At 40.3% G+C, this 27,417-nt stretch overlaps 2 protein-coding genes across 2 annotated transcripts; both read right to left on the minus strand.

The window, feature by feature from the left end:
- Positions 1–9,071: 9,071 nt before the first annotated feature.
- Positions 9,072–10,655, minus strand: LOC147462097 (uncharacterized). The gene has a single exon (XM_086507070.1). It carries the CDS (start codon positions 10,653–10,655, stop codon positions 9,072–9,074), a length of 1,584 nt encoding a protein of 527 aa, XP_086363196.1.
- Positions 10,656–11,155: 500 nt separating this feature from the next.
- LOC147462098 (uncharacterized) lies at positions 11,156–11,677 on the minus strand. The gene has a single exon (XM_086509536.1). It carries the CDS (start codon positions 11,675–11,677, stop codon positions 11,156–11,158), a length of 522 nt encoding a protein of 173 aa, XP_086365662.1.
- Positions 11,678–27,417: the final 15,740 nt, after the last annotated feature.

The following is a 27,417-nucleotide window of genomic DNA, read 5'->3' on the forward strand; positions in this document are numbered from 1 at the left end:
TTGCGGAGAACCATCTTGTTACAAGGAAGCATTACAAGTGGTTGACTCGAAAAAATGGCAGTTGGCCATGCAGTCAGAGATGACAGCTCTGCATAAAAACCAGACATGGAAGTTGGTTAAATTACCACAGGGCAAAAAGGCTCTACCTTGTAAATGGGTTTACAGGTATAAGATCACCGCTCATGATAGTCAGCCAAAGTACAAAGCAAGGCTTGTTGCCAAGGGCTTTAAGCAAGAACAAGGCATTGACTTTGATGAAGTCTTCTCTCCAGTGGTCAAGATGATTACATTGAGATGCTTTCTTGCATTGGTTGCTATATTGGATTTGGTGTTGCACCAAATGGATGTCAAGACAGCGTTCTTGCATGGTGATTTAGATGTGGAAATTTACATGCAGCAGCCAGAAGGGTTTGTTGAGAAAGGCATGGAACATTTGGTATGCCAGTTGTTAAAGAGTCTTTATGGCTTAAAACAATCACCGAGGGCATGGTACCATAAGTTCCACCAGTTTATGCTTTCTCAAGGCTACAAACGTAGTGAGTTCGATCACTGTCTATATACAAAGAAGGCTAAGGATGGCAGTTGGCTGATCCTTATTTTGTATGTGGATGACATGTTGATTGCCGGCAAACACTTGGAAGAAATTTCAGCTTTGAAGTCAAAGATGGCAAAATCGTTTGACATGAAAGACATGGGTGAGGCAAGTCATATACTTGGTATGCGCATTGAGAGAGACAGATCAAAGAAGTTGATTTGGTTATCTCAAACAGAGTATATTGACAAGGTTTTGCAACGTTTCAATATGGAGAAGGGAAAGGCATTGAGTGTTCCATTGCCACCATATGTGAAACTTAGCAAACAAGATTGTCCTGTGTCTGAGGAAGAAAAGGCTGAAATGGATAAGATTCCATATGCGTCTGCAGTGGGTAGTTTGATGTATGCAATGATTGCTACACGTCCGGATATTGCATTTGCAGTGGGAGTGGTTAGCAGATATATGTCAAATCCCGGCAAGAAACATTGGGAGGCAGTGAAAGGTATCATGAGATACTTAAAACATACAAAGAGTATGCGCATATGCTATGGTAGTCAGGATTTGAGTGTCAGAGGATACACTGACTCAGATTATGCAGGAGACTTGGATAAGAGGAGATCTACATCAGGCTATGTCTTTACATTGGCTGGAGGTGCCATATCATGGCGATCTCGATTACAAGATTGTGTTACGCAGTCTACTACAGAAGCTGAGTATGTTGCAGCAAATGAGGCATGCAAAGAAGCTATTTGGCTTGGTAGATTGGTTGTAGACTTGGGAATCAATGCAGATATGCCAGAGTTATATTGTGATAGTCAAAGTGCTATACAATTGGCAAAGAATCCAGTGTTCCATTTGAAGACTAAGCATATTGATGTGAAGTATCACTTCATTAGGGAAGTACTTGAAGACAAGCAGATACAACTGCTGAAGATCCACACCAAGGACAATCCTGCTGATCTACTCACAAAGGGACTTCCAGGAGAGGGCTTTGTGCATTGTCGTGAGTTATTGGGCATTGGATAGATGGCAGCCATGTAAATCTTTGTACATTTATGTTCATAGATTTACAGGTACTTAAAGTGCCACATTGGACTTTAAGTGGGAGGTTGTTGGGATTAAAGCCCAAGTGGCCTCTTATGCGGATATGGCCGGCCGCCCGCCTAACTCACTTACCTCTAACTCTTTGTATATACTAACATATTCTTTGTGAATACTAAGGATTTGGGAGATAACCCTTCTAACAGATCTCTGTGTACTGTGTACTGTGTAAGCTGTGTGTGTGTGTGAGAGAGAGAGTCGACCCACGCTCCGCTCCGCGACTTCAAAGCCTATATAAGAGAAGGCTCTCAAGCATGTAACTCAATCTCTCATTTGCATAATAGAAGGTTGCATTCTCTTTCTCTATTGTGTACATTCTCATTTACACTCGCACACACTCACTATGAATGCTTCACATGAGCATCCACCCTAGCCAGGGCCCAACAACTGGTATCAGAGCTTTGAATGATCCTTGGCCTACTCATGTGAACTTCCCTTCTCTCTAGGAGTCTCTCTGTCTAAACCCACGATTTTTCAGCTCTCCCTTTCCTTTAGGAAAAGTTGGGCACTAGCCCACATGCCCACTTGCCACCTCTTCTACCTACTTTTGACTTTTTGCCACTTTCTCTCTCTTCTCTCTCCTCAAGGGTGCCCAAATCTAGGCGTGGGGCTTTGGGGCTGATTCTTCTTCTTCCTTAGCTCCTCAAGCTTTAATGGAAAGCTTTCTCAACTTCATACTCAGCCCATAGCTCATATCCACCCTTTCCTACATCATTTCAATGCATCTCCTACCTCACTAGCTCTCATTTTCTCTCTCTAAACTCTTTCTCATAACCAAAGTTTGAGATTTGCTGCTGTAATTTGAGCATTCTCAGCCTCATAATATCACTAAAATCTCATCATTAATCCATCATTAGTCTACCATAAGTTCTCTACACATTGCGGGCAATGCGGTGAAGACTAGTACCACAAAACTAGTCAAATCAAGAAGTACATGTTTTAATTTTCTGTTTCATAACAGAAAATTTCCAGCCCACATTAGCTCAACAAATTGGTGGTTTACGGCCTCGAGAAACTTTATCAAAGCTCGGGCAACCTCGGTGCTTCATTTGGTGTCATTCTACATCAATTTTGCGGTCATTTTAGCTCATTTTGGAGGCATTTTGAAGGCACTTTTGGCTACAACTATTGGTGGAGTTCAAAATAGCAAATAGAATTTCAGATTTGACTCCAAATTCAACATCAAATCTCAAGGCAAGGCTGAGTTATATCATCCCCATCTACTCCGGCACATTTGGAGTATATTTTGGTAATCATATTGGTCATTTTTGTGCTTATTCATAATCCCTTTTTCATTACCGCATCTCCCATTTCTCACATGCTTTTGTAAAAGGGTAGACACCATTTCAAGAGTCTTGAAATAGGACCCGCTTGCTTGCATTTTCACATATCACTAAGCATTATGGGTAACAAGGAGATAGCTATGTTCAATGGCATCGGATTTCACACATGGCAAGTGAAACTCAAGGGTTATCTAATGAAAAAAGGGCTATGGAGTATCATAACCACTGATGCACAAAACCTCACGGCACAACAAATCCGAGAGCGGCAAGCCAAGGATGAGAAAGCCCTAGGCATTCTCATCACTAGTGTGGCGGATGATATCATTCACCACTTAGATGAAGCCACATCGGCCAAGCAAGCATGGGAGACTTTAGAACGCACATTTGGGGCAAAATCTAAGCACTCTAAAATATCTCTCAAAATGCAATTATATGGTCTAGCAATGTATGAAAATGAAACACTATCTAGTCTTGTTAATAGGCTAAAAAGCTTATGCACTCAACTTTCATACATTGAGTGTCACATAGATGATGATGATAAAGTTGCGGTTCTTCTAAAAGCACTTCCTTCTACATATGACAATATTGTAACCGTACTTAAGGAAAAAGAGCCTATCCCTACACTAGAAAGTGTAATCAACTCTCTCCAAGAGGACCATAACAACAAGCACCCACACAATGAAACTAATGCATCAAAAGCACTCTATGTTTCAAGTTCAAAGCACACTAAGGCTTGCAAGCATTGCGGGAAGTACAACCACTTATCTTCCGAATGCTACAAAATCAAAAAATGTGTGAAGTGCGGGAAATTGGGGCATCCACCTCAATTTTGTACCAAAGGCAATGGCGGCAATGGTGACAATGGTGGCAAGAAGGTTACCTTCAAAGGTAAACGTGTCAACTATGTGCAAAGTGAAAGTGATGATAGTGATGATGAAGATCAAAGAGCTCACTCCGACAATGATGAAGTGAATATGGTAACTTCCGCTTTCTCTTCACCCTCTACTTCTATTTCTTCTTCAAATAAACATGCTAAGGGCCAACTCAAATATAGCTACAGTGAAGGAAATGATATTTATTAGAAAGACGGATGCTACCCTAAACACACTATGTTGAATCTCAATTGTGAAGTTGCATTTCTCATGTGAGAACCTCTTATGTTGTATCTTTGTAGACATGAGTGATGAATCCAATTGAGAACCACTCATGATCACATTAGAACCTTAAGTGTTGAATCCATCTCTCTATGTTGTAAAGAGCATGAATGATGAATCCAATTGAGAACCATCATGACTCTTAACTTCTTCCTGTTGAGAACCTTAGCTTGTGTGTAAGCATGTGTTTAAGGGGGAGATTGAAGAGTATAAACACAACCTCACACTCACACTCTTACCTAAACCATGCGGGAACAATCTCTATCCCTAGAACATTCTAGGCCTTCCATCATAAGCCTATATAAGAGAAGGCTCTCAAGCATGTAACTCAATCTCTCATTTACATAATAGAAGGTTGCATTCTCTTTCTCTATTGTGTACATTCTCATTTACACTCGCACACACTCACTATGAATGCTTCACATGAGCATCCACCCTAGCCAGGGCCCAACACAAGGAACACAAAGATTGTATTGTACCAAGTCTGTCTTGATGGGAGAATCTATAATACAAATGCCTACTGGAGTGTAAGGTCCCCGTCCTAAAAGATCGGGGCGACTTGGAAGATAGCCTTCTTTATCCTCTAAATCCGTTGACGACACCCTACTCCGATAATGCGAAGCAAGGATACGAGCAACGAAAGAGAAGAAGACTTCCGCCTGATGTGTTCGTAGTTACAGGACCTACGCCACAAGCTAGGTCGATAAGGATAAAGGTTCTATGGACTCTAGATCCTACATTATAAGAGAAGAAAATCCCCTTCACATATCAAGGATTCAAAAACAACGCCTTTTTCCCCGCTTTTAAGAGGCACGGCTGCCATTCTTAAATCCGAAATATGACAAGAGATAAATCTCTAACTAACGAAGAAAAAGTGAAAAGTACTCGACTAATCGAGTCCACCCATCCTTGACTGGCAACCTGAGCCAGTCCCCACTTTCCACACCGCACTCACCCGTTCTTTTAATGTTGTCTAATTACTACCATGACATATACAACAATATTCCTTAATTAATTCTTAATAAAAGTTCTTTAGTACAATCCCTTCAAACATCATCAAACAATTTTTTCATAACCAGAGTTAAAGAATTCTATTATCCGCAACAAAAGTCTTTAGTTTCTATACAAGTTTTGGCGCTAACCACGGACTTTCTCTGTCTAACCGACAGAGCCTTTGCAAAGGTTTTTCCTAATCTCTAACTGCAAGATGCGCATACTTCCATTCTGCTAGCTGCAAGGGACATCTTGCTAACCGCAGGGTAAAAAAAAGAAAGTTGATGACCTCAACTTTAATTTCCGCTAACCGTGGATTCCTCTCGCTAACCGCGAGTTCCATTTGGAAACAAGATTTTCTTTCAGTATTTCATATTCTAAATGTTTCTTTCAACAAGATCAATCAAAATCATATTCTCAAACCATAATTACTTATCAACAATATTTATTGATCAAACAATAACAGTCTATAAAAACAATACTTTTACTACTTTATGAAACATATGCTTGTTTCATGTGATTGAACAATCACGTTTCTGGTCGAGTTAAGGTAAGGTCAAGTCTAAGTTCATCTTATCGGTCAACATGAATACTATGCATAATTATAAATTTGTTTTACCGGATTTGGAGCGCGTGCGGCTAACTCCTGTGCTGACGGTTGGACGGCTTCGACTTCTTCATCGATTGATGCTTCCGCATGAGGTACGTTCGGAGTTGAGAGCCTTCTTCCCACCTTCCTTCGTGGTGCAACGGCAGGGGCGTCCTTGGAACTTCGCGTTACACGCTTCGGAGCCATAGCTTCGGAATGGAGAAAAGAAAAGCGCGTTGATGGAGAGAGAGAGAGAGTGTGTGTGTGTTCGCAAATCGGGAGACGGCACGTCGACGATTGGAGATGGAGATGGCTTGAAGGTGAGAGGTTAAGGGAGAGAGGCTTCCTCTGGCGCGTTGTTGCGAGAGAGCTTCCGCTTCTGTAGATGTGTGTGTTCAAAGTGAAATGAGAAGGGTCCTTTATATAGGCCTTAGGGGGGTGCTAAAAATACTGAGAGGTTTCAAGAATAGGAGAAGGAAAAGCTCGCGCGTCGTCGCGGCTTTATAAAAAAAAAAGAATTTTTATTTATTTATTTATTTATTTTTATTTTAGCATTCGCAAATCCTATGCGCGATTTTAAAAAGCTCTATACTTATAAGTTCCCATTCTATTTTGAAAGAGATAAGAAAGAAGTATCCTAATTTTGACTCACCTCTCTTTCTCTCCTAAAAATACTATCTCTAAGCTTTTTCTTCACACATAGGTTAGGTTCCCACATAAACCTATCGTTTCACATAAAGAAAGATCATAAATAAATGGATTCTGAACCCGATTTTCAATCCGATTGCTCTGATAAACTCATGATGACTCACAAAATTGAGAATCTCAATTGTTTTGCAAAATTACTGAACTGGCTTATATGAATAAATGTTGGGTACATTACAATCTCCCCAACTTAGGGATTCGAGATCTCCTCATCTGGAGAAAAAAGTGAGGATCATCTTTCTCTAAGGTAGCTTCATCTTTCCATGTTGTATCTTCTTCAGGGTAGTCCTACCATTGAACAAGGTGTTCTCTGAGGATTCTATTCCGAAGAATCTTCTCTCGGGACTCCAGAATCCTGGATGGTTGGAGTTCTAAGATACTTTGGTTAGGCATGACAATCTATTCATCATTTAGGAGTTGATCATCACTGTGGATATAGGGCTTCAATAAGCTCACATGAAATACGTCATGAACTTTAATATATTCTGGTAACTTCAACTTGTAATCTTGAGTACCGATACACTTGATCACTTCATAAGGACCACAATAACGTGGGCTAAGCTTCTTGTACTTTAAAGACAAGCAATAAAGTACTTCTCTTTGGATGAATCCGAAGAAAAACCTTGTCGCCTTCTTTGAATCTTCGCTCGGACCTCTTTCCATCTGCATACTTTTTTTGGCAATCCTGAGCCGCTTGAATATCCCTCCGAATAGCTTTCGTTTGGCTTTCCATTTCTTCAAGCATCTTATTAGACGCTTCTACTCTTATGGTAGGATCCAAAAAATTAAGCGGAGAGATACAATTCTGTCCATATAAGGCACAAAATGGGGTCATACCAATGCTTTGGTGATAAGAAGCATTGTAGGCATACTCCACTAGAGGTAAAAATTGAATCCATCGCTTAGGTTCCCTAGTGCAATAAGCTCTGAGAATATCTTCAATGACTTGGTTGACTCGCTCGGTTTGTCCATCTGATTGAGGATGGTATACGGTACTAAAGTTCAATTCTGTCCCAATTTCCTTGAAGAGCGAAGTTCAAAAATTTTAAGTAAACTTCGCATCTCGATCACTTACAATTTTCTTGGGTAATCCATGAAATCTGAAAACCTCTTTAACAAATAGTCGTGCAATATCAGAGGCGGTAAATGTTGTCTTGACTGGGATGAGGTGTGTAACCTTCGTGAGTAGATCAACGACCACCATAAGTGAGTTGTACCCACCTTGTACCATAGGTAATCCTGTGACAAAGTCCATGCTTATACATTCCCACTTCATTTGTGGAATGTCCAAAGGTTGAAGTTTACCTAGAAGTTTAACCCTTTCAGCCTTAATCCTTTGGCATGATAAGCACCGGCGAACATAGCGTAGTACATCTGCCTTCTTTCCAATCCAATATAAGCTTTTACGTACTGCATTGAGATTCTTTGCATAACCTGGGTGTCCTGAAGTAGGGCTATCGTGGGCCTCGAACAAAATAGCCTTCTTTAAGTTAGGGTCCCTTGGTACACATAACCTATCTCTGTGGTAGAGACAAAGTCTATCTTCTAAGAAGTGTATCATTGAAGGTATAGTCTTTGACTCTCCAAATCGAACAAGGTTAAGCTGCCTTTGATACTTTGGATTAGATGGTGCAGCTTCCTTAATCCTTTTAATGATTGGGTTGTTAGGTATGGATATGAGTCCCATAAAAGGTTTCTGACTCAACGAATCTGCAACCGTGTTTTATTTCCCAGGGCGGTAGAGAATATCAAAGTCATACTCCTGTAAAAGTTCCACCCATCGCCTTTGTCTCATATTCAAGGTTGCTTGGGTAAAGATCCACTTTAAGCTCTTATGGTCGGTTATAAGTCGAAACTTTCTTCCCAATAAATAGTGTCTCCATAGCTTTAAAGCATGAATGACTGCCAACAGTTTGAGATCATGGGTCGGATAGTTCTTTTCATGAACCTTAAGCTTATGTGAGGTGAAAGCTATTGGTCTGCCTTCTTGAGTTAACACTCCTCCAACTGCTATTCCACTAGCATCAGTGACACCTTCAAAGGCTTGATTGAAATCTGGTAGCTTTAGACATGGGGCCGTAATCACATATTGCTTAAGTTGGTCGAACTTTTCTTGATGTACTGGTTCCCAATTGATCCTTGCTCCTTTCTTCAAGAGGTTTGTCAAAGGCGCGGCGATCACCGCATAATTCTTTATAAAGATTCTATACCAGCCTGTGATTCCAAGAATCCTCTAAGCTCACTTACATTAGTTGGCCGAGGCCATTCAACAATGTCTTGAACTTTAGCGGGGTCTACTGAAATTCCTTCTTGCGAAACAATAAATCCCAAGTATTAAATCCTTGGAGAGAAAAATGAACACTTGCTTATCTTTGCGTATAGCCTACGCTGGCGAAGAATGTCTAACACCTTCCTTAGGTGAGCTTCATGTTCTTGTTCATCTTTTGAGTATATTAGAATATCATCAAAGAAGACAAGGACAAAATCGTCTAGGTAAGGCCTGAAGATATCCTGCATCAATCTATTGAATGTAGCTGGAGCATTGGTTAGACCAAATGACATTACTATAAATTCATAACGGGTGTTGAAAGCTAACCAGATCTTAGATCTATCTTTGAGAAGACCTTAGAACCATGTAGCCTGTCTAGCAATTCATCGATTTGGGGTATAGGATAGTTGTTCTTAATTATTATGCTTGGTCTAATAAATCCCTATTCTAGAAGTTGACGAAGCTGCTCCTTCAGTTCAATTGCCTCCGGTAAGGCCATTTTGTAAGGTCTCTTTGACACGGGCTCACTTCCTGGGAGAATCTCTATCTCATGGTCAATTCCTCGGGTTGGAGGAAGGGAGGTAAGGTCTTCAAAAAAAATATCTGAATATTCATGAAGCCACGAGGATTTTGTATCACTTGAATTTGGATTGACCTTGTTCAACTTGACCACAAATACCTGTTGACCAGCTCTCATACCCTTGAGTAGACGGTTTGCCTTCACTAATTGAATCTTTGGGCTCCCACTTTTCCCTTGCACTTCAACTTGCCTTGCTTGACTATCTCTAAAGCTCAAACTACTACAATGGATGCTAGCCTGATTCTTAGATAACCAATCCATCCCAATAATCCCATCGTACACTCCAACTGGTAGGGTTCTAAAGAAAGCTGAAGTAGTGTGCCCTCCTAGTTCGAAATCAAGGATTCCCATAGAATGTCGAGATACTACGGTTTTCCCATTAGCCAATTCTACTGTCATAGGTTTAGCTTGTTTTTGGTTTAGGTTCAACTTTTGTAAACATTTTGGGGATAGAAAAGAATGGGTACTGCCACAATCGATGAGAAGGTTAAAAGATTTACCTTGATGAGTGCCTGGGGTTTGAATAACAGCGAATTGTCGTTGAGCTCCAGGGTTGTCAATAGGTGCATAGATAGTCGCTCTTTCTTCTTCTTCACCAACGATAGGTTCTCCTATGGTTACACGTGCATGTGCATTCCTACCTTGACCTCTTCCAAATGCCCTTGCTGCTCTTCCTCGCCCTCGTCCACATCCACCACCTCGTCCAGTGTTGTTTTCAATAGGGTGGTGTCTTTGGTCTGCCTTCGTTGCTACCGCTGGTCTGTTAGATAAGTGTGGACATCTGTTCCGATAATGTCCCAGTTCTCCACACTCAAAGAATTGAACATCCAACCTTGCAGGGTTTTGCACGTTTGCAGCATAGGCTCTTTGTGGCTGCCTCTCATTATTGGAAAATCTTACTGGTCGTCTAGCACCATTAAAACTCTGATTCTGTTCAACTCTCCTCCTTATGCCTTGCTCCTTCATCAAAGGTTTGGCTCGCAATAAGGCATCTTGCACAGTGGTAGGTTTCATGGCTTCCACTCGTGAGCAGATGGGTTCTCTTAGACCTTGGCAAAACCGAGCTACTTGTTGCTCTATCGTCATTGGTGGTGTATAACGCCTAAGATTTACGAACTTTGAGTAAAACTCTTCTAGGGATAGGCTGTATTGCTTCAAGCTAAAGAACTCGTTCATGTTTAACGCTTCATGAGCAAGGGGTAAGTATCTTTCCTTCACCGCTTGCTTGATTTTCCTCCAATTATGGGAATTTTCTAACACTCCCATGTCACAGCAATGTTGTTTCCACCATAATTTGGCTTCAACTGTAAGGCAAAACATCCCCAGCATCGCTTGGTTTGGAGGTGCAATCTTGCCAGCTGAGAAATAATCGTCCATAGCTTCAATCCAGACTTCCGCATCCTTCTCCACATTGGCACCTTCACCCTTAAAAGAAGGTGGCTGCATTTGTTTGAGCAACAATTTCTTCTCCTGAACTTACGTGTATAAAGCATCATTCCGAGGATTCTCCACTATAGGAGTAATTTGAGGGTTCTCCTGTAAATTTTTAACACCAATGCTTATAATAACTTAAGTCATTAAAGTATTGGGTTTATCTAGTCCTTTAGAGTTCAACACATGAGTTATCCAATCATACCTTAGTCGAATCACATGACTTAACCAGTCATGGTTCTTCACCAACAATCAGTCAATGACTTGACCAGTCAATCAATTCTTTTGAGTAAAACAACTAAGTTTATTATTTGCAACACATACGCGTTAACAAGATTTTTGTTCCTAGCACTAGTTGCATCAATTACTATCGTGAAACATGTAGGGAACACCAAATCTCAATTAAGCTCAAGAGTAAATTATTTATCAAGAGTCAGTTTCTCTTCCAAAAAAAATCAACGTCTTCTATTGATGTAAGAATACCAATGGCCTTATTACAAAATGTTAGAGTAACCCTAATCCTTAGGTGTATATTTGAAGCTGTGATATTCTTGGGCACTCTTTAGGAAGAAGCGCGAAGGATTTTCTATAGGGGCTAATAGTCGATAAGTGGCGGGGAGTTGTGGTAATCCTGTTGTCCATCCCTTGCCCGAGAAGTGGCTAGTTCTGCCTATAACAACCACTCGGTCTTTTGGAATGACTGCAATGACCTTGTCATAGACCCACCGATTGAGGTTGACGCTTCCATCTGACGCCATTACTTTGACATCGGTTGGCCAAAAGGTATAGTAATGGACCAGCCTTAGTTCCTCGCACCATTTGATGTGGCGAAGATCATTATTTAAATTCCCTAAGCTTCCAGCCCTGATGGTATAAGTACTCCCACGTGACCACCAAGCTCGAGACCATCCTCGTTGGGTTCGAAAACGTGGCGGAGTGATCGATATCTCAAGGATCCTCATGATAGATGCCCGAAAGTCATAGTCGTTTGATCGGCACGCAGACATGTACATGATGTTGAACAACTGAAATCGCATGTATGCCTCATGCTGATCCTGAAACGTGTTATATATAAATAGGTAAGAATATAAGATCATTTAATAGAGTAGTTTAGAAACAAAAGTAGCAATAGTGGAAAAAAAAACACATTCTTCCCCTACATTCCGCTCTTAACATTGGGTTAACCTCTGTTTAACCAAGGCTCTGATACCAATTGTAAGGTCCCCGTCCTAAAAGATCGGGGCGACTTGGAAGATAGCCTTCTTTATCCTCTAAATCCGTTGACGACACCCTACTCCGATAATTCGAAGCAAGGGTACGAGCAACAAAAGAGAAGAAGACTTCCGCCTGATGTGTTCGTAGTTACAGGACCTATGCCACAAGCCAGGTCGATAAGGATAAAGGTTCTATGGACTCTAGATCCTACATTATAAGAGAAGAAAATCCCCTTCACATATCAAGGATTCAAAAACAACGCCTTTTTCCCCGCTTTTAAGAGGCACGGCCGCCATCCTTAAATTCGAAATATGACAAGAGATAAATCTCTAACTAACGAAGACAAAGTGAAAAGTACTCGACTAATCGAGTCCACCCATCCTTGACTGGCAACCTGAGCCAGTCCCCACTTTCCACACCACACTCACCTGTTCTTTTAATGTTATCTAATTACTACCACGACATATACAACAATATTCCTTAATTAATTCTTAATAAAAGTTCTTTAGTACAATCCCTTCAAACATCATCAAACAATTCTTTCATAACCAGAGTTAAAGAATTCTATAATCCACAAAAAAAAAGTCTTTAGTTTCTATAAAAGTTTTGCCGCTAACCACGGACTTTGTCTGTCTAACCGACAGAGCCTTTGCAAAGGTTTTTCCTAATCGCTAATCGCGAGATACGCATACTTCCCTTTTGCTAACTGCAAGGGACATCTTGCTACCCGCAAGGTAAAAAAAAGAAAGTTGATGACCTCAACTTTAATTCCCGCTAACCACGGATTCCTCTCGTTAACCGCGAGTTCCATCTGGAAACAAGATTTTCTTTCAGTATTTCATATTCTAAATGTTTCTTTCAACAAGATCAATCAAAATCATATTCTCAACCCATAATTACTTATCAACAATATTTCTTTATCAAACAATAACAGTTTATAAAAACAATACTTTTACTACTTTATGAAACATATGCTTGTTTCATGTGATTGAACAATCACGTTTCCATTCGGGTTAAGGTAAGGTTAAGTCTAAGTTCATCTTACCGGTCAACATGAATACTATGCATAATTATAAATTTGTTTTACCAGATTTGGAGCGCGTGCGGCTAACTCCTGTGCTGACAGTTGGACGGCTTCGAGTTTTTCATCGATTGATGCTTCCGCATGAGGTACGTTCGGAGTTGACACCCTTCTTCCCACCTTCCTTGGTGGTGCAACGGCAGGGGCGTCCTTGGAACTTCGCGTTACACGCTTCGGAGCCATAGCTTTGGAATGGAGAAAAGAAAAGAGTGTTGATGGAGAGAGAGAGAGTGTGTGTGTTCGCAAATCGGGAGATGGCACGTCGACGATTGGAGATGGAGATGGCTTGAAGGTGAGAGGTTAAGGGAGAGAGGCTTCCTCCGGCTCGTCGTTGCGAGAGAGCTTCTGCTTCTGTAGATGTGTGTGTTCAAAGTGAGAGGAGAAGGGTCCTTTATATAGGCCTTAGGGGGGTGCTAAAAATACTGAGAGGTTTCAAGAATAGGAGAAGGAAAAGCTCGCGCGTCGTCGCGGCTTTATATATAAAAAAAAAACTTTTAAGTAAGAGTGGGATCTATTATTGGTTTTGTTGAGCCCACTATGTGGTATATGGTGCACACTTTGAGAGCTTTGGTCTTAATAATGGGGTCTTTTTAAATTTGCCTACAACTTTACATTATTGAGCCATAAGAAGTTTGAAAGGAGCTGTCCCTCAGAAATTCTACAATATTAGACCCACTCCACTACCCTCTATAACTACCAAATTCAAGCTGTGGGTGTAGATTCTTAAGTGCTGATTTTCAAAGGCTAAGAGGAGTAGAAACTAAGGTTTTGAATTGCCAAAGAATACACTAAGTAAACACACAAATTTTCTTAACATGGGTGACAATAACCAAGAGAGTGGAATGAACATTGATAACTTTGATTTTGCATTGAAGGTTCTAATGATGATACCCACATGTTTGTCAATTATCTTGCTACTAGGTTGCAGCAAGCTATGGACAACCCTGCTTTGCAAGCCAAAGTTAATCAGCAACTTCGTGCTTATGGGATTTCCCTTTCTCTCCAAGATGAGAGAGATCTTAGCAGGCCTCTTGATGAGACCCCCAAAAGAAGACTCTCTCCCATAAGAGAGGAGGAATCCAAAGAATGGGAAAGTAATGAATCCCTATGCTCCTCTGAAGATGTGGCTCCACAAGGTCTAGACAATCACCAACTCCTCCTAAGAGGAAATGGTCAACCCATAGTCCTTCTCCTCATCACTCCAAAAAGGAAGAGAGGAAATAAAGGAATAAAAGGGCAAGAATGAGGTCACCCTATTCTCCTTCTTCTTCACCTTCCTCCTCTTCCGACCAAAGCTATGGCTATTCTCCTAGAGAATACAAGAGGGGAGGACATCAAAAATCTTACCTTGCATGATGAAGGTCCCAAAATCTCAAGAAGTTCAAAGAGGAAGTAAAGAGTATCTCTTTTCTCACCTATGATGACACCTTTGGTGCTACTGACAAAGTATTGGACTTCATCCAATAATTTGATGCCGCCTTTGCAGAAGAGGGCTTCATGGAGTCCTTCAAGCTACGCCATGTAGCTATGCACTTCCAGAAATCAGCTTGTCAATGGTGGGCTAGACTTCATGGCAACGAAAAATCCCCAAAGACATGGAAAACTCGTCTCCATCATGAAGCAATTCCTTTCAAGCGGTGCAAAGGACAAAGTTCTTACTGAATGGCAAGGTTTGAAGCTTCTCTACCATGAGTCTATTCACAAATATGTGTAAAAGTTTTAAGATTTACATCTCAAGTCTACTGTCTTTCAAAAGATAGACTTCATCAAGCAAAAGCAAAAATTTTGTGGGGGATTACCTTAAGAGATGGCAGAGTACGTCAACTCTTAACGGCTTGGTTCTATCACTGAAGTAATCCACCACACCATGGTTGCTTCACGCATCAATTTCCAACAAGGGGCTAGGCAGAATGTCAAGCCCATGGATAACAAAGACTAGAGTGATGCAAAAGGGAAAACCAATGCCAAAATTCTTCCCAAGGAAATTCCAACAATAATAACAACAACAACAACAATTGGTCCAAGGAGAAGGGAGTCTACAAAGGTAAAAATAAATTCTCTCCTGAAGAGCTTGAAGCTTTGTGCAAGGACCACAAATGTTTAAGTGTGGGGAGCAAGGACATGGCTATCATTATTTCCCTAAGAGAAATGCCCGCCATGAGACTCCTAGAGCTTCCACCATCAAAGCTCAAAAAAAGGATGCTCATTGCAAAGTATCACCTCTCTCCTATGCTTGGGGAAAGGTAAGGGAGCATGATGCCTTCATCTTGTTTGACCCTGGCTCTACTCACAACTTCATATCAACAGAGTTGGCCACACCAAGTTGGGCATTGACCTTAAAAGTGGCTATCATCAAATAAGGATAGTGGATGAAGATATCCTAAATACCGTGTTTTGTACAACGTTTGGTCTTTATGAATATCTAGTCATGCCTTTTGGATTAAATAATGCACGAACCATATTCAATCATCTAATGGAGAAAATATTTAGACCCTACCGCATATTCAGTGGAGTGTTCTTTGATGATATCACCATCTACTCCAAGTCCTTGGAGGAACACAATAAACATCTCCAAGGAACACAAGAAACATCTCCAAGTGTTTTTTCAAGCATTGAGGGAGAACAATATTTTTCTTAATCAAAAGAAAATTGAAATTTTCCTTCAAGAGATTCAATACTTAGGTCATATTATCTCTCAAGATGGTATCCAAATGAATCAATTGAAGTTAGAGGTAATAAAAGCATGGCCTAATCCAAGGAATCTACATGAGATAAGAAGCTTTATTGGTATGTGTGCATACTATAAATGCTTCATAGCCAAAAAATTTCAAATAATAGGACCATTACATGACTTAACAAAGAAGAACATTAAGTATTCATGGACGGCTTAGGAGCAAAATGATTTTTACAAGATCATTTAGAGAAGCTCACCTCCCAACTAGTCCTCATGATTCCGGATCTCTCAAAGCCATTTGAGGTCCAATGTGATGCTTGTGGTAATTGCCTTGGAGTAGTCTTGCTTCAAGAAGGGCATGCCATAGTATATGAGAGCCAAAGGCTCAATACAAATGAATGAGTCTTGGGCATTTTTGAGAAAGAGCTTTTAGCTGTTGTACTTGCCCTAGACACATGGAAGCACTATGTATTAGGGACTCCATTTATCCTACAACTCGACCACCAAAGTCTACTTCCTGACGCAAACCAAGATTTTCGATCAAACAAATGAGGTGGGAAAATTTTCTTTTGCAATTTTATTTTCATATTGCTCACATTTCTAGTAAGCGCAATCAAATGGCAATGCACTTTCATAAAACGACCAAAAGTTAATGCGGTGTCTATAGCAACTCACAATGATCTATCTTCTATGATAGATGAGTATGCTACTATCCCTGACTTTAGAGACATAATCTCAGCCCTTTCTTTGGGGAAGAAAGAGGGATCATTCACCTTGAAGGATGGTTATATTCTGCATGGCAATAGGCTATGAGTTACCCACTCCCTATGTGTTACCCAATCCCATGCTCCTCCTTATGTGGGGCATAGAAGCATTCAACCTACTCTTCAAGGAGAAGATACGTATTTCTATTGGCCTACCTATCCCAAATTCACCATGGGAGAGTATATCCGTGCATTTTATCTTTGGATTACCCAAGTCTATCATGGCATACGGGAATATGGACAATAGTCGATAGGTTTAGCAAGGAAGCACACTTTATTCTTGTCAAAAAGACTATTAAGGCACACCAAATGGCAACTCTCTTCATATCACAGATATTCAAACACCATGGATTTCCAACATCCATCGTGTCAGATAGACATCCTGGAATGATCAGTAATTTTTGGAAAGGTCTCTTTGAAAATCTAGGTACTTAGAGGCGTAAGTGAAAAACAGACTGAGTGGCATCTACACCATGACTATGCATGATGGACTCATCATGGGAGGTACACAATAGGGGCACCACCTAGCAAGATATGTGGCTAGGATGCATATATATACACTATCAAACATGCCATGGAAAACAATTTCATCCATGCTCAAGTGTAGGATGCGGTGGTCAAAAAACAAGATGAGAGGAATAGTGGAGTGAGTGAGAATGGGCTTGCTACTTGTGCATGTAGTATGGAAGATAGTGAGGTAAGGGAAACATGCAAGTATTCTCACTTCTTATACCAGAGGTGTAAAATCTGCACACCTTAAGATGCAAGTAGCAAGATGATAGGAATATGAGAGGGAGAGAGAGAGAGTGTGTGTGTATGGATGGAAAATCTGCACACCTCAACATAAGAAAAATGGAAAGAAACAAGCATAAACCATACTCACAATGAAGTATATCCCAAACAACACAAGCCTAGTATGGCACCAAGATGGAGTGTGTTGATTGCTTGCAAAAGATGAATACAATAGGTAGCATAAGGAAAGAAGATGAGAAGGAGACAAGATGTAGGATGCGTAATGGAGGGATGGGAGTTGATGGCAAGTAATATCATGAGTGTAGCCATAATTCTTCTTTTGAAATCATGCCTTCAATCCTTCATTACAAGTGTGTGGAGACATGGTGCTCATTTTGTGCATGGTGATGGTGATGGTTTGGAGATTATGTGACTAGGGTTCATGCTACTAGCATGTAGCACAAGGGTGTGTATGTGTAGGTGTGTGGGTATGGGATAGTGTGCATATGGGGTAGTGTATGTGTGTATGTTTACAAAAAAGGAGGCCTTATTTTATAGGCCAAGAGAGTGATTAAGAAAGAGATTATAAGCAAGAGGAGTCATCACAAAGTAAACTCAGTTAGAGGCATTCCCCAATGACAGAGCTCCGTGTGCCTTGATTATTGACCAATTTACTCCTTATCATCTTCATCATGGTGAAATTTGTCTCCATGCCACCTTCCATAGTTTGAATACAAGAGATTCGTTATAATATTTGAGAGAATCTTGATAAAATAAGCAGGCTAGATCATTAGTGATCTATAACTTAAACTGCCTTTGATTGAATAAGAAGCCTATGGCTTCCAAAATTTTGTGCCAATTTCCTCCAGGATCCCAGGTAAAGAATAGGATAGTCACCTACAATGTCCTAAAAATAAGGCTTCTTGCTTCATGTTAAAAAGGATAGGATTTTTAAACACCATAAGTGAAAGGATAATTGAGTAGTTTAGCTTTTTCCAACACCAAAATTAGAATCATGATCCCCAAAATTGTACCAAGAGTCCTCCATATACGACATCCTTGTTGATGTGAAAAGTCCCAATTTTCTTCAAAACCTAGCTTACCGCCGCTTTCACTAAAGAGATCCAAAGAGTCACTATCCTCTTGGATGTTGTCAAAAAGGTCCAGTGACTTTCTTGACTTTGGTAAAAATCCACCAGCCTTGTACCTCAAATATAAGCTTGATACATGTTATACCAAAAGGCATAGCATATACAAAGATATAGGCTGCAATCCAGTGGTTGAAAAATACTTCATCTCGACTATATGCATGCAAGACCATACTCCAATATTTCTCATGTTGGGATTCATTCTCTGTGACTCTTATGAACACTCCTTGTGCTAAGGGTTCTTTAAATTAAATGCATTAAACACAATACGCTCAAACACAATCTCTACATCTAGGTTGCCAAAGCTAGATCTCCAATAAGTTGCCACTACATCCACTTGCTTAAGAATCTCCTTAGAGTGAACTTTATAGTCCCATTCCTTGTTGGTAAAAACCGTCCTAGTTTGCTCTCCAATAGCTTCCTCTAATTGGTGTAGTTCCAAAGACTTCATGCTTCCTTCTTGCAATTGTATATCTGGTGGATCCACCTTGTTGTGATTAGTAAGAATGAGACCCATGATTTCAAGAGAGTTGTCATTATCATTTGTTGTGGTAGATTCCTCATCCTCTGATGTTTTAGTAGAACTACTAGAGAGTGCACTAGTCTGTAGGTCCATCCCTTGTTGCTTAGTACCAACCTTTGTGCTGTATGGGATCTCCTTGGTCTTTCTATATTGATTTTCTCTCATGGCCATGAGTCATGGTCTCTCTGAGGTAATCGGGTATCCCTCCCCTTAGGGATCTTTGAGCCCTGCATAGAAACATCACTCACAAGATCACAAGATTCTATAGACTCACCAATTGTAAAATCTAAAATGCCAATTTTTTGTCATGGCTTAGAGTTTCTCTTGATTGACTCTCCCTTGGCCTTCATCTTTTCTTCATTTTTTGAAGCTTCCTCAGGCTTAGAGTGCTTAGATCCCATGGTGTCCACCTCTTCTACCTTCGTCTTACCTTTTTCTAATCCTTTGATATCCTCCTCCAGATTATCCTTTCCTTTACCTTCAGGACTGATGAGACTCACTACCTGGTTGCAAGCTAGTGGTGGTAGTAAAGGTGTAATGAGAGGTTGTTGTGGTGACTGGGCTTGTACAGGTTGTTGTAATATTTGTACGGGTGGTTCTTGTTGTGGTGTTATGGGTGTTGGTGGTCTTGATCTTGATGGGGTGAGAGTTGATTTTGTCTTGATCCTCTATTGAAATTCTACCTCCTTGATTGTGGACAATACTACATGCCATGGCCATCTTTTCCACAATTGTAGCAGTAGTACTCCTAGTTTTTCCTTCATTGTCCTCTCACTTGATCTTTATTGCGGTTGTGTGCATGCCCTTGTTGCACCAAATGCACACATAGATTCTCAGCTAAGTAGTGATGCTTCTCAACAGGTCTTACTGCTCTTTTGATGCCTCTTGTGGTTGGGTTCTCTGAGTGGCTGTTTTGCAGTTACTAGGGCTAGTCGGACTGAGCTTGATTCCTCTCACTCATTGACTCTTGCTTGAATATGAAAATTCTTGTCTTTAAGGCGGGATACCTCCACTGCCAACTCATACATTGCAAGGAATCTCCCCTTCACCTTCTCCTTAAGTGGCGACCATAGGCCAGCAATGAAATATTCTTTCTTCAGGAAATTAGGCACTCCTTCACCTTCCTCCAGTGAGGCAACCCATCGCTCCCACAAATCCACAAACTTGGATTCGTAAGTGGCATACTCTAGCACACCTCCCTACTTTAACTCTGTCAGCATCTACCATAAATTTTTTGAGGTTGTGCCTCCACCAAATCTCTTCACAAATGCAGCACGTAGTAAGTCCCATGCATCCTTGGTAGCTTGGGGCAAAGCATTGTACCAAGACTTGGCCTCTAATTTCATAAGTAGAGGAAAGATTCATAGTCGTGAGGCATCGTCATCCGTTTTGGAATCCGCACAAGCAATGTCAAAGTTATCCCAAAAATCAATGGTGATTTCTTCTCTCTTCTTGCCACTAAATGTGGGAAAAGAGACACTTGCTATGGTAGTAAATCATTGAGCAGACAATTACATTTTTATTTTTATTTTGGAATGACTTAGCGATTCATAAAGGTTTATACATGGGTGGAAAGATTGAGCAAGAGTTAAGAAGAGCAAGGCTAGAATAGAATAAAGATGCTTACATCAAAAGAGCAGTAGTAATCAAGAATGGGCAAGATGATGGGACGTGGGAATCTAAGGATTTCATCAAGCATCTCTGCTCCGAATAGGAAAACAATCTTTTGCTGGTAGAATTCCTTCCTGTCAATGTACACATTTTTTACATGCATGTATTGCAAGAAATAAAAAGGAAAGACTTTTGGCCCCTATTGTTATTATCCATGTTGGTTGGTAGAGCAAGTCATGTTGCATACCTTTAGTGTTGACAAGGTAACACTTTCAACACAGGCATCTACCTCTTATTGGAGCCCACATAATCCTCTATACTGGGTTCAAAATAGACTGGGTAAGAAGAGTCTACCTCAACCGGATTTCCATTTTACATACGGTGGTGATGCTTGGGTGGTCGTACTTCACTTGAACTCTCTAGGCCTAGAGAGAGCGTAGGCCCACTTGCTTCCCCCAAATGCTTTAGGCTTGGTGGCTTGGACTTTGTGGTTGATGTAGTTCACGACTCTTCTGTGAGTGTTTGCTTAAAAATGATGTTCACTAACTCTGATAATTACCTTATAATTATTTATGCTAATTAGCTAATTTCCCTCTTTAATTTGTAACTAAAGCTAGATAATTTTAGCCTAATAAAATAGCTAGACTAATTTTTTATTAATGAGATAAATCATCACGGCTTACTAATGATGTTTACTAACTCTAATAATTACCTTATAACTATTTATGTTAATTAGCTAAAATTTCCCCTTTAATTTATAGATAAAATTAGTCAATTTTAGCTTAATTAAGTAGCTGGACTAATTTTCTATCAATGAGATAATTATCACAGCTTAATAATGATGTTTACTAACTCTAATAATTAATTTATAATTATTTAAGCTATATAGATAGTTTCCCACTTTAATTTGCAACTAAAATTAGTCAATTTTAGCTTAAATAAATAGCTTAACTAATTTTTCATTAATGAGGTAATTATCCTAGCATTTTAATGATTTTTATTAACTTTGATAATTATCTTATAAATATCTAAGTTAGTTAACTAATTTTTTGTTAATGAGATAATTACCTTGTGTTTTTAACTATAGTTTCTAACTTTAGTAATTATCTTATGATTTGTTAAGTTGGTTTACTAAGTTTCCCATTAATTTTATAATAAATAATAGCTAATTTTTGCCTAATTAATTATAAAAATTAGTCCAAAAATGTATGGTATAATGCTCCTAGGTTTCTAGTAGTATATTAAGCTCTAATAATTATCTTAGAGTTAACTAAGCTTAATTAATATAATTCTCAATAATTATTTTCAAAATTAATTAAGTTCAATCCTAATTAGTATTAGTAATTAAGTAGATAATTAATCTTCATTAAGATTAAGTAATCAATAACTAAATAATATATAATAGAGTGTTTAATAGTAGAGAATGATCTAATCTTCTTTAAATTAATTTTAAAAAAGATATAAGTTGCTAATTAGCTAAGATTAGCATAATTACCTCGCTTAATCACTTAGATTTTTCTCTCTTAGTGATTTATGTGAAGTATCTCTCTTGCACAAGAGATTTCTGGCCAAGACTCCAAGTCTAAGTGAAAATGAGAAGCCTAAGGTCCTAGTTATAACTTTTTTGGACACTCACATGCTCTCCTAGGCTGACTCTGGCAGTTGCTTGCAGCTTAAGAAGTCCCTCATCCCAAGATGGCGCCCCCTGGCGCTAATTTAATCCCTGGTAGGTCAGTGATGGCCCTTCCCAGCACTTGCCTGCTTTAAAAATCAAATCTTTGATTTTTTTGGCTATTTTCTGCTATTTTGATAAATATATGAGAAAATATGTAAGGGTTATAATGAAAGTCCTAAGCTTTAATGATTACTAAAAACCATCCAGTTATTTTTGCATCTTAAAGTGGCGGTGAATCTTTTAGAAAGAATAAGGTGTCAGTTTTTACCCGAATTCAGTTCTAAGAGTTCCTAGCTATGAGTTTGCTGTGCTTAAAATTTGAAAAATACCAATTTTAACTGCTTTTGAGATAATGTTTTACCTGTTTGTATGCCCAATGCTTTCTCCGAAAGCTTTGAGTTGATTTCCATGCAACTAAAAAGGTGGAAACCTTACAAGAGCAAAGTGATGCACCATGGATGGATTTTTTGGAATCAAGGGCTATGCTATGGTTTCTCTCATCAACCAAGTGACAAAGTACTCTACAAAGTTTTTGCCAAGAGTCATGTTTTTGCCCTCATAGTATATGGAGACCTTTCAAGAGGCCTTCTACACCGGCTTCTTCAACTTACGATCTAATATTTTTGGTCCCATGGTAGAGAACCTGTAAGCGCACTTTGTCACATACACCACTATAGAGCTCAATCATCCATTTGACATGCAATTTTTGATAGAAGCTGACAAAAAGATGTAGAACAGGTACTGCAATGCCCTTGAGGCTCTAAAGAAGCAACAAAAATCTCGGAAGCCTGGCCACTATCCATTTTTTGAAGTTGTGTCACGGGTGACCCACAATAGGAGGGGGGGAATGTTAGCAGCTTAGCTAACACATGATGATGTGAAGACACAATGCGGATGTATTATTTTAATTTTTCATCCACTCTAGACACTTATAACCATGAGAAATTGTAATTTATTGATTCTTGAAGCAAGTATTTATTGAAAATGTAATTATGAGTCTATTCTAGCAGGGCTATAAGATTCCAGATTGTAACTCTTAATCCCTCAGTTCCTTATTTTTGACCTAAAATTTTATGAAAAATTGTATAAAAGCCAACTTTTGTAAGGGTTTACCAAGTTTACTTTGGATAATAAAGCACCTGTGTTTACAAAGAACACTGTGTGTTCTCTCTTCCTTTTGAAGCTCATATCTCCCTCGTGGTGGATGGTCTATTTGAAGTGCTAATTCTTGCATTCCATTTGCAAGTGAAAGCTGTACACGGCATTGTAAGTCTCTCACGATGAATCTCTGATCTTGTTGTCACTATAACCTCTTCCTAAATCTACTCAAAACACACATTTTACATATCAAAACTGCACTTTATGCATAGGAGGGGTAATAGGGCATCATGTTGCTGAGCTATAGGTGCATTCTGGATTAAAAATGGTTAGGTCACATCTACCCTGCAACTATTAATTGCAATTTTGGAAAGTGGTCAAAAGGATGATTGGATTGTATGGGTATGTGATCTAAATGTATACCCGTCCTACAAGTTTCATCTCATTTGGACTTCATTTCCTTGGTGAAATGATGAGATTCCTTGCGGTGTTGTAACTAGTTTTCGTTGCCTGACATGTAGTTGAGTGTTGTTTTGGATAAGTAGGGATTGCATGTGTTTTCCAAGAGTCTAACAACCTCTCATAGCCTCCATGCACTAGTTAGATCGACTCCATCACACGGTACGCCATATATGTTCGTGGTCCTCACTATCATTACAATAAGGTAGTAGGCTTGTAAATAGAGGGCCCAACAGGACTGTGAAGTAAAGCATGTGACCTCGTCTAAAAAGATTGATTACAAACTCATAAAAAATAGAAGATGTTCACAAATGGCAGACAACATATATTTCTCAATGATATCATAATGAATGGTTTTGCATAAGATTAGTTACTTCACTGTACGCAAATAAGTGTCACTCCTTAATCCCTCTTTGTGGTGCAACACAGTGGTTTTTATAGGAAAAGACAGAGTGTTTGTATTTAAGCCCTCCCTATAGTGTGAAACAGTGGTCTGCACAGTCAAAGACAAGGTTTTTTGTTATCTAAAATTTATAATATGCCACTTTTTTAGAATGAACAACTACAAAATACAATGGAAAATAGAAAACATGCACAATTTCCACATTTGTCATATTTGAATACACACATAAACATGATCAAAGGGCACAACTTGAGCTATGCAAGAATTTAAGCAGATGTGTGTACGTAAATATGATAGATGTGATGATAGTGCAACTGTCACGACAAGGGTCCTACGGGGCAAGGCCCAACCTAAGGGGTCAGGGACCTAGGCCAAGGGCCGGCTAGACCAGTGCGGACTGGGGATCCGCTTAGGGAAAGTTCTAGGAGCTAGCCTATATAAGTGGCGGTAGGGAGGAGGATCCCAGGTTCAATTACCCTAGGTCTTGTATTGGTATCAGAGCTCAGGGGGAAGAGGGAGCTATGGAGGAGGGTGGAGCCATGGCGGGGAAGAGGGATTTCTCAAGGCATGGTTTTCTTCTTGAGGCATGTTTCTCTCTCTCTCTCTCTCTCTCTCTCTCTCTCTCTCTCTCTCGATCGACTTTAGCTGAGGCATGGCCTCTCAAGGGCCCTCTCTCTCTCTCTTTCACGATTATGGAGGGGCCAACCGAGGGCGGAGCCGCAGGAGTCACCCCTTCTATGGGGAGTTTCATGGAGAGCTCATGAAAGGAGAAAACAGGGCGAGAACCACCCCTTGGTCGAAGGTGGGGACGCCAATTGACCTATGCCGAATCAAGCCAAAGCGGCCTCGTTGGGCTCGCGCTGCCGTGGAGACGATTTTTCGACACAGGAGGTCGCCCTGGCTGGGCTTGCAGCGACGGCTAAGTCACCTTCGTCCTCGGAAAAGATATGAACAAAAAAAACAAAGCATGCCATCGATGGCGGCCGCCTGTATGGGCTTGCATTTGACACAAGCAGTTAAATGCAAGCCTAGCTAGGGCGACCTCCTGTGTCAAAAAACAAAGCATGCCATCGATGGTGGATGCCTGTATGGGCTTGCTTCGTCCCTGGCTGGGCTTGCATTTGACACAAGCAGTTATGCTTGAGTAGTCGTAGAGACGGTTATGTGTTGCTTGGGGTACAAACTTTGCACAAGACTGCAAGTACATGTTAGGAAATAAGACGTAGCTAAATAGATAATTGAGTAGATTACTTAATGGAGAGAGACAGATTTATATACACGAGATTATAGAGTAGAGAGAGAGAGAGCGAGAGAGAGAGAGAGAGAGAGAGAGAGAGAGAGAGAGAGAGAGAGAGAGAGAGAGAGAGAGAGAGAGAGAGAGTACACACGATATACGTGGTTCACCCAATGTGGGCTACATCCACCGGAAAGCAGCCACTCAATGGCTTTAATACTTCAAAACAAGAAGTAGTTTACAAAGGGATTATACCCTTAATGGAGCTCCCGCTTTGCTTCACTCTCACCACCTCACACTCACCTTGTTGCATCAACTTCACACTCTGAAATGTGTGTAGAAATGGCCTCCTTTTATAGGCCAAAAGGGCTGCCCTCTCTTATGAGAGACAGCCATGTGTAGCCGCCCTTGTGCGAATAAGTCCAAATCGGACCCTCCAATCCACCCATGTGTGGCCGCCCTTGAGAAGACAAGTCCGCTTTTGAATTCGGCCACCGGCCACCGGCCATTGACTTCCGACCACCGGCCAACCGATCCGTTGTTTTTCGAGCACTTTCCGGCCGCCGTCCGGCCATAATATTCCGGCGAAAAAGAATATTCCGGTGAAAAAAAAGTCTCGGGGGCCTTTAAAGTTGCCCCTGATTCTTGTCTGTGAAAATTTTGGTTTCCGGTGAGTGATTTTCCTTCATGCACGATGGCTTCTCCTCATAATGGGGGCCTTACAAATGTGCGCTTTTACCATAGAAAATTACAAGGGTAAATCAGGCTCCATACTTAACAATCTCCCACTTGGAGACTGATCTCCAAACCAAACCTATGACTGCTTTCCATTCTGGCTTCTTATCCTTGAATGCCGATTGAAGATGAGCAAAAGCTCAACTTCTCCTTGTTGACCACCTTTGTAAACATGTCTGCATGATTTTCACTTGTATGCACCTTTCCTAGCTTTAGTTGTCCCTCTTCCAAAAGAGTGCGTATGAAGTGATATCTCACCTCAATGTGCTTTGTCCTTGAATGAAAGGCTGAGTTCTTCGCAAGATGGATAGCGCTTTGGCTATCACTGTACAAGACACAATTGTCTTGTTTGAATCCAATCTCTTCTAAGAATCTGTGAAGCCACATAATTTCTTTGCTTGCCTCCATCATTGCTACATACTCTGCTTTCGTGGTAGAAAGTGAAACCACTTTCTGCAGCTTTGAAGCCCAGCTTACTGCTGTGCCTCCAACCGTGAACACATAGCCAGTAGTGCTCCTTCGAGTATCTTTGTCACCTAAGTATCCACTTCACAACTTGCCAATGCTCTTTACCTGGGTTGTCCATGAACCTACTCACAACTCCCACTGCATGTGCAATGTCTGGCCTTGTCCAGACCATAGCATATATTAGAGAACCTACCGCTGCAGCATATGGAACTTTAGACATATAGGCTATCTCCTCTTGTGTCTTTGGACACATATCCTTCGTTAGTTTAAAATGACCAGCCAAAGGTGTAGAAACTGGTTTTGCATTTTGCATTGCAAACCTTTCTAGTACCTTCTTGATGTAATCTTCTTGAGATAGCTTTATTGTCTTCTTCGTCCTATCCCTTGATATTTTCATACCAAGTATCCTCTTTGCAACACCTAAATCTTTCATTGAAAAAGATTTAGACAGCTCCTCTTTTAGGTCTTTGATGTCTTGCATGTTAGCACTTGTAATCAACATGTCATCAACATACAACATTAGGATGATGAATTTCCCATCTCCCAAATTCTTCGTGTAGACGCAGTGATCGGAGTTGCATCTTGTGAATCCATGATCCAACATCCATCGATCAGACTTCAAGTACCATTGTCTTGATGCTTGCTTTAAACCATACAAGCTCTTCTTTAATCTGCAAACCATTTTCTCCTTACCTTTTAATTCATACCCCTTTGGTTGAAGCATGTAGATTTCCTCCTCTAAGTCACCGTGAGGGAATGCCGTATTTGTAAAGAATGAGGATGCAAGAGAGCTACACAAGACAAGCACAAAGCACACAGAGATGGAAAGCTTATTCTTCTTCTTCACAGAAAACAGAGTACAAAATGACTAAGTGCTAAAGCTGAAAAGTAGCACATATGTACATGCGGTCACTAAGTGTGAACTCGCTAGAAGCGTACTAGGCTGGCACTATAAGT

Source organism: Adiantum capillus-veneris, chromosome 3 (assembly GCF_014529385.1).
Source record: "Adiantum capillus-veneris isolate H3 chromosome 3, ASM1452938v2, whole genome shotgun sequence".
NCBI lineage: Eukaryota > Viridiplantae > Streptophyta > Polypodiopsida > Polypodiales > Pteridaceae > Adiantum > Adiantum capillus-veneris.

Excerpts from the sequence above, each read along its gene's own strand:
- LOC147462097 (XM_086507070.1), bottom strand. The coding sequence starts at position 10,655 with ATGCAGCCACCTTCTTTTAAGGGTGAAGGTGCCAATGTGGAGAAGGAT.
- LOC147462098 (XM_086509536.1), bottom strand. The coding sequence starts at position 11,677 with ATGCGATTTCAGTTGTTCAACATCATGTACATGTCTGCGTGCCGATCA.